Genomic DNA, 16,025 nt, shown 5'->3' with positions numbered 1-16,025 from the left:
ACAGGTGAAGTCGATATAATCTTTAAGAAAACATGTCTGAAGCACCGTTCACACTGATCAGCTTACAAAGAGGAAAACAACACCTGGCGATAATTAGGCAGTTATCTGGAACAACTGGGGACGTGTTATGATCATACGTACTTTGTACCAAAGTGCTAACTAGGAGGAAGAATTTTCTGTAAAATTCCTGTCGGCCATATTGCCTACAACTTCTTATAGGCCCTTGGTTACGGGAGAGATTATAGTGTAGAGCTGAACTTGAAAGCTTCTCCAATGTCCTGTCCCTTCCTACTCTGCTAATAACATTAAGTGAAATTATATAATTTGCAGACTTGTTTGGAAGTAATGGGTAGTGACGAAATAAAGAGGCGCTAATCGGTTGCAGTCTATCGCTTAGTAAAAGGATTTCGCCGGAAGCTAGTTGGTAGGTGGAATGAGAGAAGCAGCACGCTAAACGACTTGGCCGGACGCCCAGCCTGGGCCTCGGCGAGAGCAATCATAGCCGGTGGCTGTACTTACCGAGAAGGCGAGGGAAAGTCGGTAGGAAGGAAAAGACAGTACACCTCTGGAGGAGGCTTTTTCCTTCAAACAGCCATTTGTTTTCAGATGGGGGTCTTGGGACCGATACCACACTTCCTGGGAACCAACTACAGCAAGGCTTGTCTTCTTCATTACACACACACCCGTTTCCACTAACTAATGATGTTTTAAATGTTGAATACCCAAGTTTGGGCGAAAAGGATAGACAAATAGACACGATTCAATTATGTGCAATACTGGCAATAAAGCAGAGAATTACCTACGGAATCTACAAAAATATTTCCATACTAAATGAATTCGTAGTTTTGTTTGGAGTTATAGCAACACATAAACTGTTCTTGCAATAGCTATTATTGCACAGATTATTGAACTGGTTTGCATTATTATTCGTTGCATGTCCGAAGAGAGTTGGTGCTCTTCTTTTCTTTTTTTTGAAGATTGTATTAAACAAAAAACATTTTCGCTAATTTAACACGTGGTAGCGCGCAGGATTTTTCGACTTCTGACAGTTTTCGGATTTTCATACATCGAAGGTTGATTCATTATTTTGGTGTAGAAAATCCGAGGTATAACTACATATTTCTGTTGTGTGAGTAGAGTAACCATGCTGGAAAATAGTATAAAATAGTTTCTTTTTAATAGCACAAAACAACGGTTTATTTTTTCAAAAATTATTTTGGGTTTACTCAATCTAGAATTCTAAAAGGAACGTTGGCCACTCGTAGCATGATATAGTAAAAAAGTATTTTACTGTTCATTTCCTTTTCGCACAATTAGTTGAAATTGGACAAGATCGATTAGAGCTGTGTATGCAAGATCGATTAGAGCTGTGTATGCAAGAACAAAAAGAGGCGGGTTCTTATGGCGATAAGTGTGCAGCACGTTACTCATGAACGAACAAGAGGAGGAAAAGAGAATCATTAAGTGAGGTGAGCTTATGCCCATTTATCTGGAACCGGCAGACGCCAGTTCTGCTGCTTGCATGCTCGGTTGCATGATGTCACACCCTTTGTCTGCAGTTACAACCATGGAAGTAGGAGTTAACAGGCTTAAAAGTGGAGCAGAACATGAACTCCCGTACGAACATACGCAAAGATTGCCCTACCGCTTGCCAGCGAATCATTGTAGTGGTGTCATGTTGATGAACTGCTTTGAAGGAGATGGTGCACCCTCAAGGCAATAAGTTAACCTCCAGCAATGCCCTAATATCAGATAGATTTATTAGGCAATTGAATTGTACAAAAATCATATCTTGGACTACACGATTTCATCTTACATGCTAATTTCTCTTAAGCTGATAAATAGCCAATCTATTTAGAGTGGATTCGTTCTTCCTCCTCCTGTTATAAAAGGAAGAATCCAATTTTCGAAAATGACCTTTCACCAACAATAAACGTTTTTCAGTCCCTTGAGTACCGAAAAGAGGTTTTTAGGAAATGTGATTCATCACAAAAATGATAAATTACACAGAAAGCACATTTTACACTTTGCTAAGGAGTTCTAAAAAGAGTTGATAGAAAGTTAGCCGGCCAATCTCCCGACCGCAAGTAGTTTTTTATCGATAGGATTCTTTTTCACTTTTTTTAAGAAGAGCTGTTACGATTTCCATGTTGTATGTCCTTGGACTGTCGCTGCACTAATTTTTACGGGTTACACTACTCAATACATCCGGGAGAAGTGGGGTCACATTACTTTCCCAAGAGCAACTTCGACGTCACGGATCTATCAATCTACACCTACTATATTAAGCTTAACTTCACTTTTTCTTTTATTAAAAAACCTACGAATCAAAAATAATAATTAAATAAACAGCGGTAAAAGAAAGATCATTTCAGAATTAGTTTATATTTTCTCAATGGAAACCTGTTAAAGTAGTGGAACTAGATTCTGAAATGGGGATTTTGATTGAGAAAGATGATATTCTTACAGATGAGGTGAGCTAAGTAGAAATGGCAATGCAGTCTCCACCGACTGTTTGTAGAATTCGACTGTTAGTGCTGCTGACAGCTGTTGGGTCGCGTGACTGACTCCAGTACAAACAGCCACTTTGCCATGTAGTTCTCGTTTTGTTTCTTTGTAAGAAGGAGAGCGCCGCCCACACCCAGATATTATTTAGAGAACCTCTTCGTCTTAAGCACAAAGATTAGTTCTATGATTTGGCGCTGGTGAAAGGAAGTAATGTGATCTTATCAACTCCACAATAAGAGGAGTTCCTTCACTTTCTTATTTTTATGAGCAAATGTGTTCCACCCCAAAACAGCAGAGAATGCTGAAACGCTCAGGTGTAAAACATTCTTTTGGCTCTATCTATTCGGCGCTATTTTCTAGCTCCTATATTCAAACTCCAAATTCTAAAACATACTTTTTCTTACGATTTTTTTTTAATGATTAATTCGACACCACGAAACCTAAATTTGGTGTTTGGACGTAAAGCATGCCTGCAATACCTTCAACAGGCATTACTTTCTTTCTACCAATATTTACCTAGAGCCTGCAATCAGAATGCTTCAATTGGAGAGTTGATGCGATAACGTTAATTTCTAAGCTTTGAGCTTAGTCTTACTTTCTAACACGGCAAACTAAAAAAGCCTCTAATTGGTAGCGAAGATCCACTATTTAAAGAATAAAATTTACTGGATGTGAGACTTTAGTGGGATACATTTTACCGCCATCTTTTAGATAAGAGTCACTAACTGTCATTCCAAACTAAGCTAATCACGCTTGTTGGTTTATTACTCCAGTTCTGTTTCTGAGAAGACTGATTTCAGAGCTAGAGTCTGCTCTAGCCTCAACAAAGAGGGTTACTACGTGATACACTAGTAATTTTATTAAAACTGGAACAACTTACAATTAGTCAAAAAATCCAACTGTGAAGAAAATTTTCAGAATTGTAATAATAAAAAGTCGTGTGAGTATGCGCATTTACAAAAATCTTTTTCTTATTATTTTCTGTTTCTTGTTCTTCAACAATAATTACATTCCAAAAAGAAGTCGAATCTGTAGGTGACGTGCTTCCGGCCACCTGACAAGCGAGCACACCAGTGAGACATCCTCTCAGAGCAGTTATTAACAACTCTTTGAAGAAACCCGTATTTATTTCAGCAAAGTTTCTTTATTCCTGTTCACCATGTTTGCTACATGTCGAGGGTCGGTTGCAGTTCTGAATGAACAGCGGTTAGTAAAAAGAACTCAGATCTGCTATCTACTATCTGCTTCCGTTTACACTCAATAACTACAAATCAGGGTGAACTCACCCGACTTCCTTGTCCAAGATCTAACATATCACTTCTTTAAAACCCAAAACAAACTTAATAATTATCAAACTTTATTCAGATGAGAAAGCGGCTAATTTCACAGGAATGAAATATTAGGAGGACTATTCGATCCGTGGCTACCTAAATACCCTTTAAATGAATATCTCAATATCACATTTCACTTCCGCCTTCAGGGCCCTTTAGTAAAATATTTCTTCCCATATTTATACGTTATAACGCGGAAACAACTTATACTTAAAGAATATCAAGAACGGAAGTAGCCATTTGCAGAAGCATCATTTTGGTGAAATACCTCTGAATGCAACAGATATGTGGCACTATTCTGTCGGAACAGAGATATGTGCCGAGTTCTTTGGATAACACTGTAAAACGCTCTCTAAACTATTGGTCCCCACAAGCAAGTTCGTCGGTTTATAAAAAATAAAACTACAGGAAATCCAAGTGAGGGGAAGGTTGGCCAGCAGGTAATTAGCGCCTTAATTAGAGCTCTAGTTAGCGCGAGTTAAAGTAACACTTTGCAGCCACCAACAGTGTTGAGATGGCCAACCTGCAGTGCACAGCAGTCCTGACCCTTCTGGCATGTCTTTGCAACATGCCTACGTCGCGCAGTCATCGAAGGGTGAAGAGATACATCACGTTTCCTGAGGGCAGCACCTTCTCTGTAAGTCTTCCCAACTTATTTAATTAACCCCAATTGACTCGCCTCTGGATATTAGTACTCAATATGTGCTCCAAGCTTGCTGAATACCATCGCGGCTCTTTCTTATACACATTAGTATTCTCTATCCACAACTTAAAATTGAATGCAATATCAGTTAACTAAAAAAAAATATGATAGTTTTGACACTTTAATGTCCTAGTTATACTTTTGAGGTAGAATAGAGATGTTTTGGCGATTACTATGATCATCAGATTGTAAGTGCTGTGTACATTACAGTTTGCATTCTGTATGGAAATCAAGGCTGTCACTCCGGACGACCCGGACATATTCACAGAAGCCGTCGCCGTGGCTACTTCCTACGACCTGCCAAATAATTCCATGACGTTAGGTATCACCAGAGAGAGGCACCACGTGCTGGCCAGGAGTCATAGGTCCTACATCTACTCCAGGATTGCATTAGTCCTGGACAGGTGAGCTGTTAGATCGACACAACATTTCTCTCACTATATTTTATCAGAGTTTCAACTCCTTCGTTACCTTTAATCTTCCAATTTTGTAAAATTACTTAATCCTCACTAACTCTAGTCAACTAGTCCCCCACCCTGACTACTACCTGGACAGGAACAGAAGCCGTTCTGAACAGCCGCACTTGTGCAATACACGAAATGTTAAGGTTGTAACAATTACACAAACATTCTTCGGATCTACCTTCTGGAGCTATAATGGCCGCAGGGGACTTAAAACTGATATTTTAGGAGGAAAAATAAAATTTTAGAAAACTACCTCGACCAATAGCAAGTGAAATTGTCCCTATGAAATGGGTTTCTTCAAAGACTGACGATAAAACGTTTAGCTTGTTGGATATGCTAAATTAATGTAGACTGACATAGCGATCTGCCTTGAAAACTCAATCTCGGGAATTCAACGATCGCAATAAATTCTCTTTTCAGCTGTAAGAAGAAGTGAAGACTATGAGTATGCACGTGTTGGAGTGATATCTATACTTATGCAAACGCAACCAGATTCATTATATTAGAGTGACTACTTCCTTTGCAGGATTGGTTTGGCGGGACAAGAGTGTATGCTGAGAGCACTCTGCGAAGGTACTCAACATCTGCAACCTAGAAGGGATATTCTGTCAGAGATTATTAGAACTATTTTGAAGTAAGTAATGGCTTAATATTTACAACTTTATCTCTCTTTCATTTACATTAAAGATAATAATCAAGATCAGTGTACTTTGAGTAAGAGCGATTCTCGTTGCAGATTTCCTGAAGTGGCAGTTTCTGCCGAGGAGCCGGCAATTCAGTGGACCTACCTGAAAGCGTACAAGGCCGGACTGGCTGGCCTGCACTGTGCCGCTCTGTACCCCAGATGTCCGGTGAGTCTGGTTGGGATGGCACTCTCGCTGAGACCTCGTCGCTAGATTACCTCAATTCCATTTCTTGCTTAACTTTATTAATAAAAGCCACAATAAAGACTTCATTGTTGTATCTGCTTCATTCTAGATGTAAGATCCATCCTGGTTGGAAATGCGACAGTTTCCGCCCCAATCCGACAGTAGGATGTGCCCATTGGTACTCCTAAAAGTACCCGAATACATTCCTCATCCAGTATTCAACTGCTTTTTTCAATTTCAAATAATTAGTGCCTCTATAAGGACTTGCCATCTTTGTTTTTTTTCAAATAAAATAGATCAGTGGGAATCAGGATCATAGGGATCAACTCACACATTTACGCAGCTGGTTGGAATTTTGGATTCGACAGACAACCCCTCTGACAAAATCAGGACCAGAAATGTGCTACATCTAAGATTATCATATTTTTACAGTGAGTAGATTCCACCTCCGAACTGCAATTCTGGAAGGTAATGTGTCAGCTTGGATTGGGATGATCTAGAATTTCTCAGGGGTTTTGCTAAACCCAGATCGTAGTTGCACATACCAACTACCTCTGAAGACACAATGTGTGAGTGTCTGCATTGAACGTTAGGCTCGCAGAAAACCCAAGATCCCTAAAGCGTGGAACTGGCCGCTCCTTCTACACTAAACTGTTTCCACATTTCTTCTGTCTAACCACAAAAAGTGAAAGTTAGTTACGCGGAACATTGGAGGTCTGGTAATACATAGAGAAGCCACAGTGGGTGTCGCTGTTTGTGCCCAGGAACACCACTCTTTTAGCCATTTAAATGGGTGACGAGGGGGAGAGCCCATGAACTTGCCTTGGCCCTCAGCTCGACAAACTCAGTAAATCAAAGGTGGTGGGCGTGCGGCTCGCGTGAGAGGATTATTATTTATCTGCAGCCGCATAACGCGCGTCCACATCGATCTGCACGCACTTTACCAACACACTCACCAAATGTGTCGAACACTCCCCCCCCATCTCCTTCTCTTAGCACTGCAATGATTACTTTATAAACAGCCGATTTTAGTTTCACTCAAAATTTAGCTGATAAGACGTAGTTTGGCTATCCAGTAGTCTAGCAAATCGCTCTGTACTGATCCACCTACTTTCTAAATTCCTTTTTTAAATAACCGACATCAAATCAACCGTGCCCTTCCGAACAGAGTTCAAATTACGTTTTATATTTTTGTTTAGCAAAAATTAATCTCAAATAACAATAACAAATGACCAGAAACAATAAACTCTAAAAACCATCAATGTAACTGTAATTGCATCATACATATATTATTAATATTTCTGCCAGTGATAGAGCCAAACTAGATTGAAAAATAAGACATAAAAACCATCGGAAAAAGAGGGGATTTAACGAGAAAGCTGCAGTTTCTGTAGTTGATGTTTAACGAATAATTCAAAAATGAAAAATATTTAAAAGTGTTGGTTAAATAAAAGAAAAAACTAAAAATCAGCAACTATCTACTATTGCATTCATAGTTTCTTTTCTGCTGCTGATTTCCAGCTGTTAGAATAATAATCAATTAATCGATGTTAAATTTGTTTCCAAATTGCTTTCTTGTTCTTCTCAACAGATTTCTCTTTCTAAATTTGGAGCTTCCAAGTGCTTTAACACCACGCGGCCCGTTGCTCTTTTGGAAGTTAGCGTTGGTTTGGTAAAAAGAAATAAATCTGAAGGCCAATTGCTACATTTTTCTGTAATTTACGAGTATTATTCTTCTTCCCGTTACATATGTTTGAGTATGTTTGTATGTAAATTGTTTTTTATCGTATTAAATTACAATTTGGCGCTTGAATCTAATTCTAAAAGTTTTTTTGTATTCCTTCTGTCCTCATCTGGAGGGAAGGAAATAAAGAATTCTACAGAACTTGGCGTCTTGGGGCAGCCCTGCCAGTCATTCGACAAGAAATTTAGTGAAATACTGTGAAATAAGTATTCACAATGTGTTTCCATAATTTATATAATTAGAACATTTTATTATTCTGTCATATAAAGAAACTTAATAGATCTTTCACTGGATTCAAGTCAACAAAATCTCGAGAGGAATAGCGGAAACTTCATGTTCGTTTGCGAATGGTCTCAAAATGGAGGTGGACGATAATTTAGATCTAGCCTCTCGATAAGATTTTCTACGGCGAACGTAATCATTCTATTAAAATGTTACTAATTTGGTAATGGAAAAGAACATTCTTATTCTTACAAAAATGAAAAGAACAAATTATAGTTGTTTAAAGATGGCCTCTCATACAAATTTGGCGCGTTAAGTTGACTCGTATCCTAACAGAAATTTAAGTTATATTTTGCATTCCCTGAGCTAACAACAAAAGTACGAACTTTACCCTCACAATCTTCTGGGGTTCCTACAAAATGGTACAGTAGAATATGAGTTGCTGGTGGGATGGGTACAGCGCGCAATGCCCGACAGTTGGAACTAAACTGTGTTTCTAATTAAAAGCAGGAGAATCTTGTGGAGGGTCACTCCAGGAACGGGAGGGCAGATAGAGATGAAGGTCCTAACCTGAGAAATTATAAGAATGGCGAATGTTCCCTATAGCTCGAGGGAACTGAATGGCTCTAGAGGCCAAATAAGTTCTTGTGCTCTTACACGCTCATCGGAAACTTTCGGAAACTAAGTTGTGCACCTGCCAATCGTCAAGCTCAAATATATTGCTAAATTAGGTGCGTGAACGAAGAGAGGAGCCCACGTTTTACTATTAACATTACCCTAATGCATATCTTGAATGGAAGGTCTCTACTCATAACCAGAAATGTAAACTGTCCCCAATCCAGGTAATTGGGTTGAGGTCATTTAAGAAGTAGTAGATGCTGCACTCACATCCAAAATAAAAACATCATAATCATCAAATATGACTTACCTGCAGCCGGAGATATTTTCGTCAGTACTGCGTACCTTGTCTTCCACTGAAACAGAATTCATTCCTCTACAAAAACTGATATTTATTACAGATATGTTAAGGTTAAATATTAGAGCAACCAATATGCATGATTCTGAAACGGTTATGTGTACGCATGGAAATTAAGGAGTAGTCTCCAGTTAGCTACTAATTATCGAATGAATGAAAAATGTCGTGAGGAGCTACGGGACCCTGTGCCTTTTCTAAATATTCTGGCCAGTTCGTCTGAAATGGTTATTACAAAGAAAATATATTGTTTTCAGTTCGGATTTGCAGAAAATTTGTCGGTAAATCATCTATAAAAACTTAAAAATCGAGTTATCCAAGTAATGATTCTGTTATGTCGATTACCTAATGTTCGGGAAAAACGATACTTTAATATAAGGTAAGCAGAGGACCAGCGTTTTTTAACAGAGTTCACTGTTCGCTTTGTTTGAAGTTCAACATTAAAATATAACTACTACCGTAAAAAAAGTTGTGGAGTAAGAGAAGTGTGACTTGGATAGTGTGAGTGTAACCACAATTTGCAGAAGAGTAAATACACATAGTCTTAAAGAAATGCCCAAATAACCTTGTACCAAAATACAGAAATACCGCAAGTATGAATTGATTTTTTTATGGAAAATTCAAATAAAAGTTTTACAACTACTCAATGCAATTGTACAGGAAATGGGCGGAGCGTATTTCAAGCCGGTTTGAAATACTGAACATGATCAAATTAGACCGAGAGAACTTCAAAATTGAGAGCGAATATTCTGGGCGAGTCCAATACTTCTTTGATCTTTCGAAACAAGTAGAAACCAGAGTTGGGCCCTGATTAAAAAAAAAATTTAATTCTAAATTTAATTGATTAAATTTTTTAATTGATTAAATTTATTTTTAATTTTAATCAGAATTTAGGTAATCGGCGAATTTTTTTTTTTTTTTTTTATTATCCTTTTAATGAAATTTACACCTGTACCTACAGGTACAATAGGTAAATGCGATGAAAGTATGTCAATAGCGTGGCATACGTGAATGACGGTCATCCATTGATGGCCGCCGTTAGTCACCCAGTTGGTCACGGGGCCAACGGCGCCTCAGCCGTCTTCGAGGATTGGAGGGTAGCGTAGTTGTAGACAGGTTTGCAGCTAAAGGGTTGGGATGCAGTGAGAGTTTTTGGTGAAAATTTTTGTATCGAATTTTGGCAAGTTCGGAGATAAGTGGAATTTGGAGATCTGTATGTATAGTGTGGTTGCTTACATAGAATGGAGCGTCTAGTATGCGGCGGAGAATTTTGGATTGCAGTGTTTGTAGTCTATTGAGGTTGGATTTTTTAGCTGTACCGTAAAGTTCGAGTCCGTAAGTCCATATTGGTGTGAGAAGGGCTGTATAGAGTCGTCGTTTGTTCTGTAGTGAGAGTTTTGAGCGTTTGTCGAGTAGCCTGGCTAGAAGTTTGTATCGTTTGTTTAGTTCGGTACGTTTAAGTCTCGTATGGGGGTTCCAGGTAAGTCTCTTGTCTAGGTACATTCCAAGGTACCGCACATGGTCGGCTGGTGGGATAGGTGTGTGATGTAAGAAGACAGGTGGCGGAGTTTGACGTTTGAGTGTGAAGACTATGTATTTAGATTTAGTTGGGTTAATTTTTATACGCCAGTTTTCTAACCAAGGTTCTATTGAGTGAAGGTGGGACTGTAGTGAGCGTACTGCGAGGATAGGGTCAGAGTGTGTGGAGAGAATGGCAGTGTCGTCAGCGAAGGTGTAAATAGAGGTATTAAGGTTAGAAGGTAAGTCGGCAGTGTAGATTGTGTAAAGAAGAGGAGCTAAGACACTTCCCTGTGGCACACCAGCAAGGACGGGATAGATGGAAGAGTGAGTAGTGCCTTGAAGAACTTGAAAGAATCTGTCAGAGAGGTAAGAGCTGAGTATGAGGTAATAAGTGCTAGAAAGGATGTGTTTTAGTTTCCACAGTAGACCTTCGTGCCAGACTCGGTCAAAGGCTTGCGAAACATCGAGGAATACTCCAGCGTAGTACTGTTTTCGCTCGAGTGAAGAAGCGATGGTGTCTACAACACGATGGGCCTGCTGGATCGTCGAGTGGCAGCTTCTGAAACCAAACTGATGGTCCGGTATAATTTCGAGAGATTCTGTAATTTCGTAGAGGCGTGGTAACAGAAGTCTCTCGAATATTTTGCCCAAGAGAGGCAGTAGGCTTATCGGTCGATAGGAAGAAGGTAGTTGAGTCGGTTTGTTGGGCTTGGGTATCATTCGAACTGTAGAAAATTTCCAGAGTATAGGGTAGTAAGTAGTTCTGAGAATAGAGTTGTAAATGGTAGTGAGGAAGACTATTGCTTTTTTGGGTAGTTGGAGTAGGATGTTGGCAGTAATTAGATCGTAACCAGGGCTCTTTTTTTTATTGAGATTAATAATGACTTGCTTGACTTGGGAGGGTGTGAACGGTTTTGGAGGCATAGAAAGAGGTAAAGGTATGTCTAAGTCCCTAATAACGTCTTGAGTATGTTGTGAGTTGAGAACGTCAGGATGCGGAATGAAGACAGTTGAAAGGTGCGTTGCAAATAGCTCAGCTTTTTCCGAGTCACATTTAGCCCAGGAACCGTCAGTAGTACGAAGAGAAGAGGAGGTAGGTTGAAATTTTAGAATACGTCTAGTGGCAGCCCAAAGGGAGTTGTCTTCAGTAGTCAGAGATTTGGTATATTCGGTGTATTGTTTGTTGTAGTATTTACGGAGTTCTTTTTTAAGTTGGTTTGTCAGGTGATTAAGTTGTTGTTTATGAGATGGGTATTTTGTACGTTGCCAGAGAGATCTCGTTCGTCGTTTGTTAGTTATGAGTGTGCGCAAATAGAGGGGTAAGTTATAAGGTATGCGAGCAGGTTTTTTAGCGGTGCAGTTAGTCGTCGCTTGCCAGATACTCTGCTGGATGGCGGCAGTGAAGTGATCAACGGTATTGTCTAATTCTTGGGGTGTTTTGAGAGGTATTTTGAGGTCAATTTTCTTCTCAAGTAAGTCTCTGAAGAAGTCCCAGTCTAAAGGTCCGTTTATTAGCGTTGGTTTTGGTGGTCTAAGTTTGTGGTGGATGTCTATTGTGAGGATGACTGGACTATGATCAGAGGAGAGTTCATTTAAGGTGAATGAGTGAGTATGAAATGATGAGATGTTAGAGCAGATGAAAAAGTCAAGCAAGTCAGGGAGTTTATTGGGAGCAGTCGGCCAGTAAGTTGGTTGAGAAGGTGATATGTATGAGTAGCTAGTTAGAGAGAGTGCATTGTAGAGTAGGCGTCCTCTTGGGTTTGCCACCCGACTACCCCAGCGAGGATGCTTCGCATTGTAGTCCCCACCGCTTATGAACCTGGGACCCAGAGACTGGAAGAAGGATAGAAATTGGTTTTGAAGGATTGTGTGATTAGGTGGACAGTACACTGAAGCAATGTTGTAGTGGAAGGGTTCACTTTGGAGAGAGATCACAGTAGGTTGTATGTAGTTTGAGGCATTGTATGGAATGGGAAAGTGAGATAATGAATTTTTTATGAGAATAGCAGAACCGCCATGTGCAGTACCATCAGGATGGTCAGTTCTGTAGGTTTGGTATCGGCGAATTTAATCGTAATTTTAATCATATGACAATTATTTTAATTTCAAATTTAATCGTCAATAAAACTAATTTAATCAAACTAAAAAAATTATGATTAAATCTGAGAATTAAATTGAACTTTAATTTTAATCACCGAATTAGTTCAATTTCAATCGTTAATCAAACTAATTTAATCATCCACTTTTATGGCTTTTCAACCAATGGTTCGAACCACGTTTTGGCGAGGCCCTTTTTCTAAGCGTCTACAATAAATACTTTTCGGTTAATTTTTGTAGACTTCGACTTCTTCACGAGTCTCTAGACCAGTGGTTCTTAACCTTTTCATAGACGCGGAACACAATTATATGTAGGGAAGGGATTAGCTATGAGGTTAGCATACGGGACTCCAACGCGGAGGTGCCGGGTTCGAATCCAGTAGCTGACCCTTAGATTTTCTCTTCCTAGGAGCTTCTTACAGCTCACTGTCCGTTGATGGACAGTGTTCTCTGTAACGAGAGAACACTGTCCGGAGGCCGGACGTGCACTGGAAAAAGCTCCGGGCTTTAATGACCTCAGCTGTTGATGGGCGAAAAAAAATATATATATATATATGTATATATTTTCCTCGCGCAACAATAAAATTAAATAATATACTAACTAACTATAGTTTATAATTGAGAAAAACAAAGTGTATAAGAGAACAAAATTCCATATCAATACGTGGTTCACAGTGGGAGATATAGAACGGCCACAATTTTACAGAATTTCATGACCCAAAAAATTTTCAACCCTTTATATCTCCTACCTTTTTAGATCTGTGCACAAAATAACTAAAGTTTATAAGTGAGAAAAACCAAGTGTATAAGAGAACAAAATTCCATATCAATACGTGGTTCACAGTGGGAGATATAGAACGGCCACAATTTTACAGAATTTCATGACCCAAAAATTTTCAACCCTTTATATCTTCTACCTTTTTAAATCTGTACACAAAATAACTATAGTTTATAATTGAGAAAAACAAAGTGTATAAGAGAAAAAAATTCCATATCAATACGTGGTTCACAGAGGGAGATATAGAACGGCCATAATTTTACAGAATTTCATGACCCAAAAAATTTTCAACCTTTTATATCTTCTACCTTTTTAGATCTTTGCACAAAATAACTATAGTTTATAATTGAGAAAAACAAAGTGTAAAAGAGATCAAAATTCCATATCAATACGTGGTTCACAGTGGGAGATATAGAACGGACACAATTTTACAGAATTTCATGACCCAAAAAATTTTCAACCCTTTATATCTTCTACCTTTTTAGATCTGTGCACAAAATAACTATAGTTTATAATTGAAAAAAACAAAGTGTATAAGAGACCAAAATTCCATATCAATACGTGGTTCACAGTGGGAGATATAGAACGGACACAATTTTACAGAATTTCATGACCCAAAAAATTTCAAACCATTCATATCATCTACCTTTTTAGATCTGTGCACAAAATAACTATAGTTTATAATTGACAAAAACAAAGTGTATAAGAGAACAAAATTCCATATCAATACGTGGTTCACAAAGGGAGATATAGAACGGACACAATTTTGCAGAATTTCATGACCCAAAAAATTTTCAACCTTTTATATCTTCTACCTTTTTAGATCTTTGCACAAAATAACTATAGTTTATAATTGAGAAAAACAAAGTGTAAAAGAGATCAAAATTCCATATCAATACGTGGTTCACAGTGGAAGATATAGAACGGCCTTAATTTTACAGAATTTCATGACCCAAAAAATTTTCAACCCTTTATATCATCTACCTTTTTAGATCTGTGCACAAAATAACTATAGTTTATAATTGAGAAAAACAAAGTGTATAAGAGAACAAAATTCCATATCAATACGTGGTTCACAAAGGGAGATATAGAACGGAAACAATTTTGCAGAATTTCATGACCCAAAAAATTTTCAACCTTTTATATCTTCTACCTTTTTAGATCTTTGCACAAAATAACTATAGTTTATAATTGAGAAAAACAAAGTGTAAAAGAGATCAAAATTCCATATCAATACGTGGTTCACAGTGGAAGATATAGAACGGCCTTAATTTTACAGAATTTCATGACCCAAAAAATTTTCAACCCTTTATATCATCTACCTTTTTAGATCTGTGCACAAAATAACTATAGTTTATAATTGAGAAAAACAAAGTGTATAAGAGAACAAAATTCCATATCAATACGTGGTTCACAGTGGGAGATATAAAACGGCCACAATTTTACAGAATTTCATGACCGAAAAAATTTTCAACACTTTATATCTTCAACCTTTTTAGATCTGTGCACAAAATAACTATAGTTTATAATTGAGAAAAACAAAGTGCATAAGAGAACAAATTTCCATATCAATACGTGGTTCACAGTGGGAGATATAGAACGGCCTTAATTTTACAAAATTTCATGACCCAAAAAATTTTCAACACTTTATATCTTCTACCTTTTTAGATCTTAGCAAAAAGTAACTATAGTTTGTAATTGAGAAAAACAAACTGCATAAGAGAACAAAATTCCATATCAATACGTAGTTCGCAGTGAGAGATATAGAACGGCCACAATTTTACAGAATTTCATGACCCAAATAATTTTCAACACTTTATATCTTCTACCTTTTTAGATCTGTGCACAAAGTAACTATAGTTTGTAATTGAGAAAAACAAAGTGTATAAGGGAACAAAATTCCATATCAATACGTGGTTCACAGTGGGAGATATAAAGCGGCCACAATTTTACAGAATTTCATGACCCAAAAAATTTTCAACCCTTTATATCTTCTACCTTTTTAGATCTGTGCACAAAATAAATATAGTTTATAATTGAGAAAAACAAAGTGTAAAAGAGATCAAAATTCCATATCAATACGTGGTTCACAGTGGGACATATAGAACGGCCATAATTTTACAGAATTTCATGACCCAAAAAATTTTCAACACTTTATATCTTCTACCTTTTTAGATCTGTGCACAAAATAACTATAGTTTATAATTGAGAAAAACAAAGTGCATAAGAGTACAAAATTCCATATCAATACGTGGTTCACAGTGAGAGATATAGAACGGCCACAATTTTACAGAATTTCATGACCCAAATAATTTTCAACACTTTATATCTTCTACCTTTTTAGATCTGTGCACAAAATAACTATAGTTTATAATTGAGAAAAACAAAGTGTAAAAGAGATCAAAATTCCATATCAATACGTGGTTCACAGTGGAAGATATAGAAGGGCCTTAATTTTACAGAATTTCATGACCCAAAAAATTTTCAACCCTTTATATCATCTACCTTTTTAGATCTGTGCACAAAATAACTATAGTTTATAATTGACAAAAATAAAGTGTATAAGAGAACAAAATTCCATATCAATACGTGGTTCACAGTGGGAGATATAGAACGGCCACAATTTTACAGAATTTCATGACCCAAATAGTTTTCAACACTTTATATCTTCTACCTTTTTAGATCTTAGCACAAAGTAACTATAGTTTGTAATTGAGAAAAACAAACTGCATAAGAGAACAAAATTCCATATCAATACGTAGTTCACAGTGAGAGATATAGAACGGCCACAATTTTACAGAATTTCATGACCCAA

At 37.6% G+C, this 16,025-nt stretch overlaps 2 protein-coding genes across 2 annotated transcripts in view; one reads left to right on the top strand and one right to left on the bottom strand.

The window, feature by feature from the left end:
* LOC141458262 (uncharacterized) overlaps nt 1–16,025 on the bottom strand; it is a 254,511-nt gene that overhangs the window by 227,542 nt on the left and 10,944 nt on the right. The window contains exon 2 of the mRNA XM_074136004.1: nt 8,770–8,815. Within this exon, the coding sequence (XP_073992105.1) occupies nt 8,770–8,815 (46 nt within the window). The remainder of the gene's footprint in view (nt 1–8,769; nt 8,816–16,025) is intronic.
* On the top strand, nt 4,126–5,959 carry LOC141458736 (uncharacterized). Its single transcript, XM_074137104.1, has 4 exons — nt 4,126–4,476; nt 4,753–4,946; nt 5,533–5,640; nt 5,743–5,959. Exons 1-4 carry the CDS (start codon nt 4,354–4,356, stop codon nt 5,900–5,902), a joined length of 585 nt encoding a protein of 194 aa, XP_073993205.1. The 5' UTR covers nt 4,126–4,353; the 3' UTR covers nt 5,903–5,959.

This window comes from Rhodnius prolixus, unplaced genomic scaffold (assembly GCF_049639745.1).
Source record: "Rhodnius prolixus isolate KJV_2025 unplaced genomic scaffold, Rpr scaffold_5, whole genome shotgun sequence".
NCBI lineage: Eukaryota > Metazoa > Arthropoda > Insecta > Hemiptera > Reduviidae > Rhodnius > Rhodnius prolixus.
The sequence above is the reverse complement of the archived record's forward strand: the minus strand, read 5'-3'. Positions and strand labels throughout refer to the sequence as shown.

Bases quoted from the DNA above. Each gene is read 5' to 3' on its own strand.
- LOC141458736 (XM_074137104.1), top strand. From the start codon at position 4,354: ATGGCCAACCTGCAGTGCACAGCAGTCCTGACCCTTCTGGCATGTCTT. The intron at 4,947-5,532 runs GTGAGCTGTTAG...CTTCCTTTGCAG, and splicing joins ATTGCATTAGTCCTGGACAG to GATTGGTTTGGCGGGACAAG. The intron at 5,641-5,742 runs GTAAGTAATGGC...TTCTCGTTGCAG, and splicing joins ATTATTAGAACTATTTTGAA to ATTTCCTGAAGTGGCAGTTT.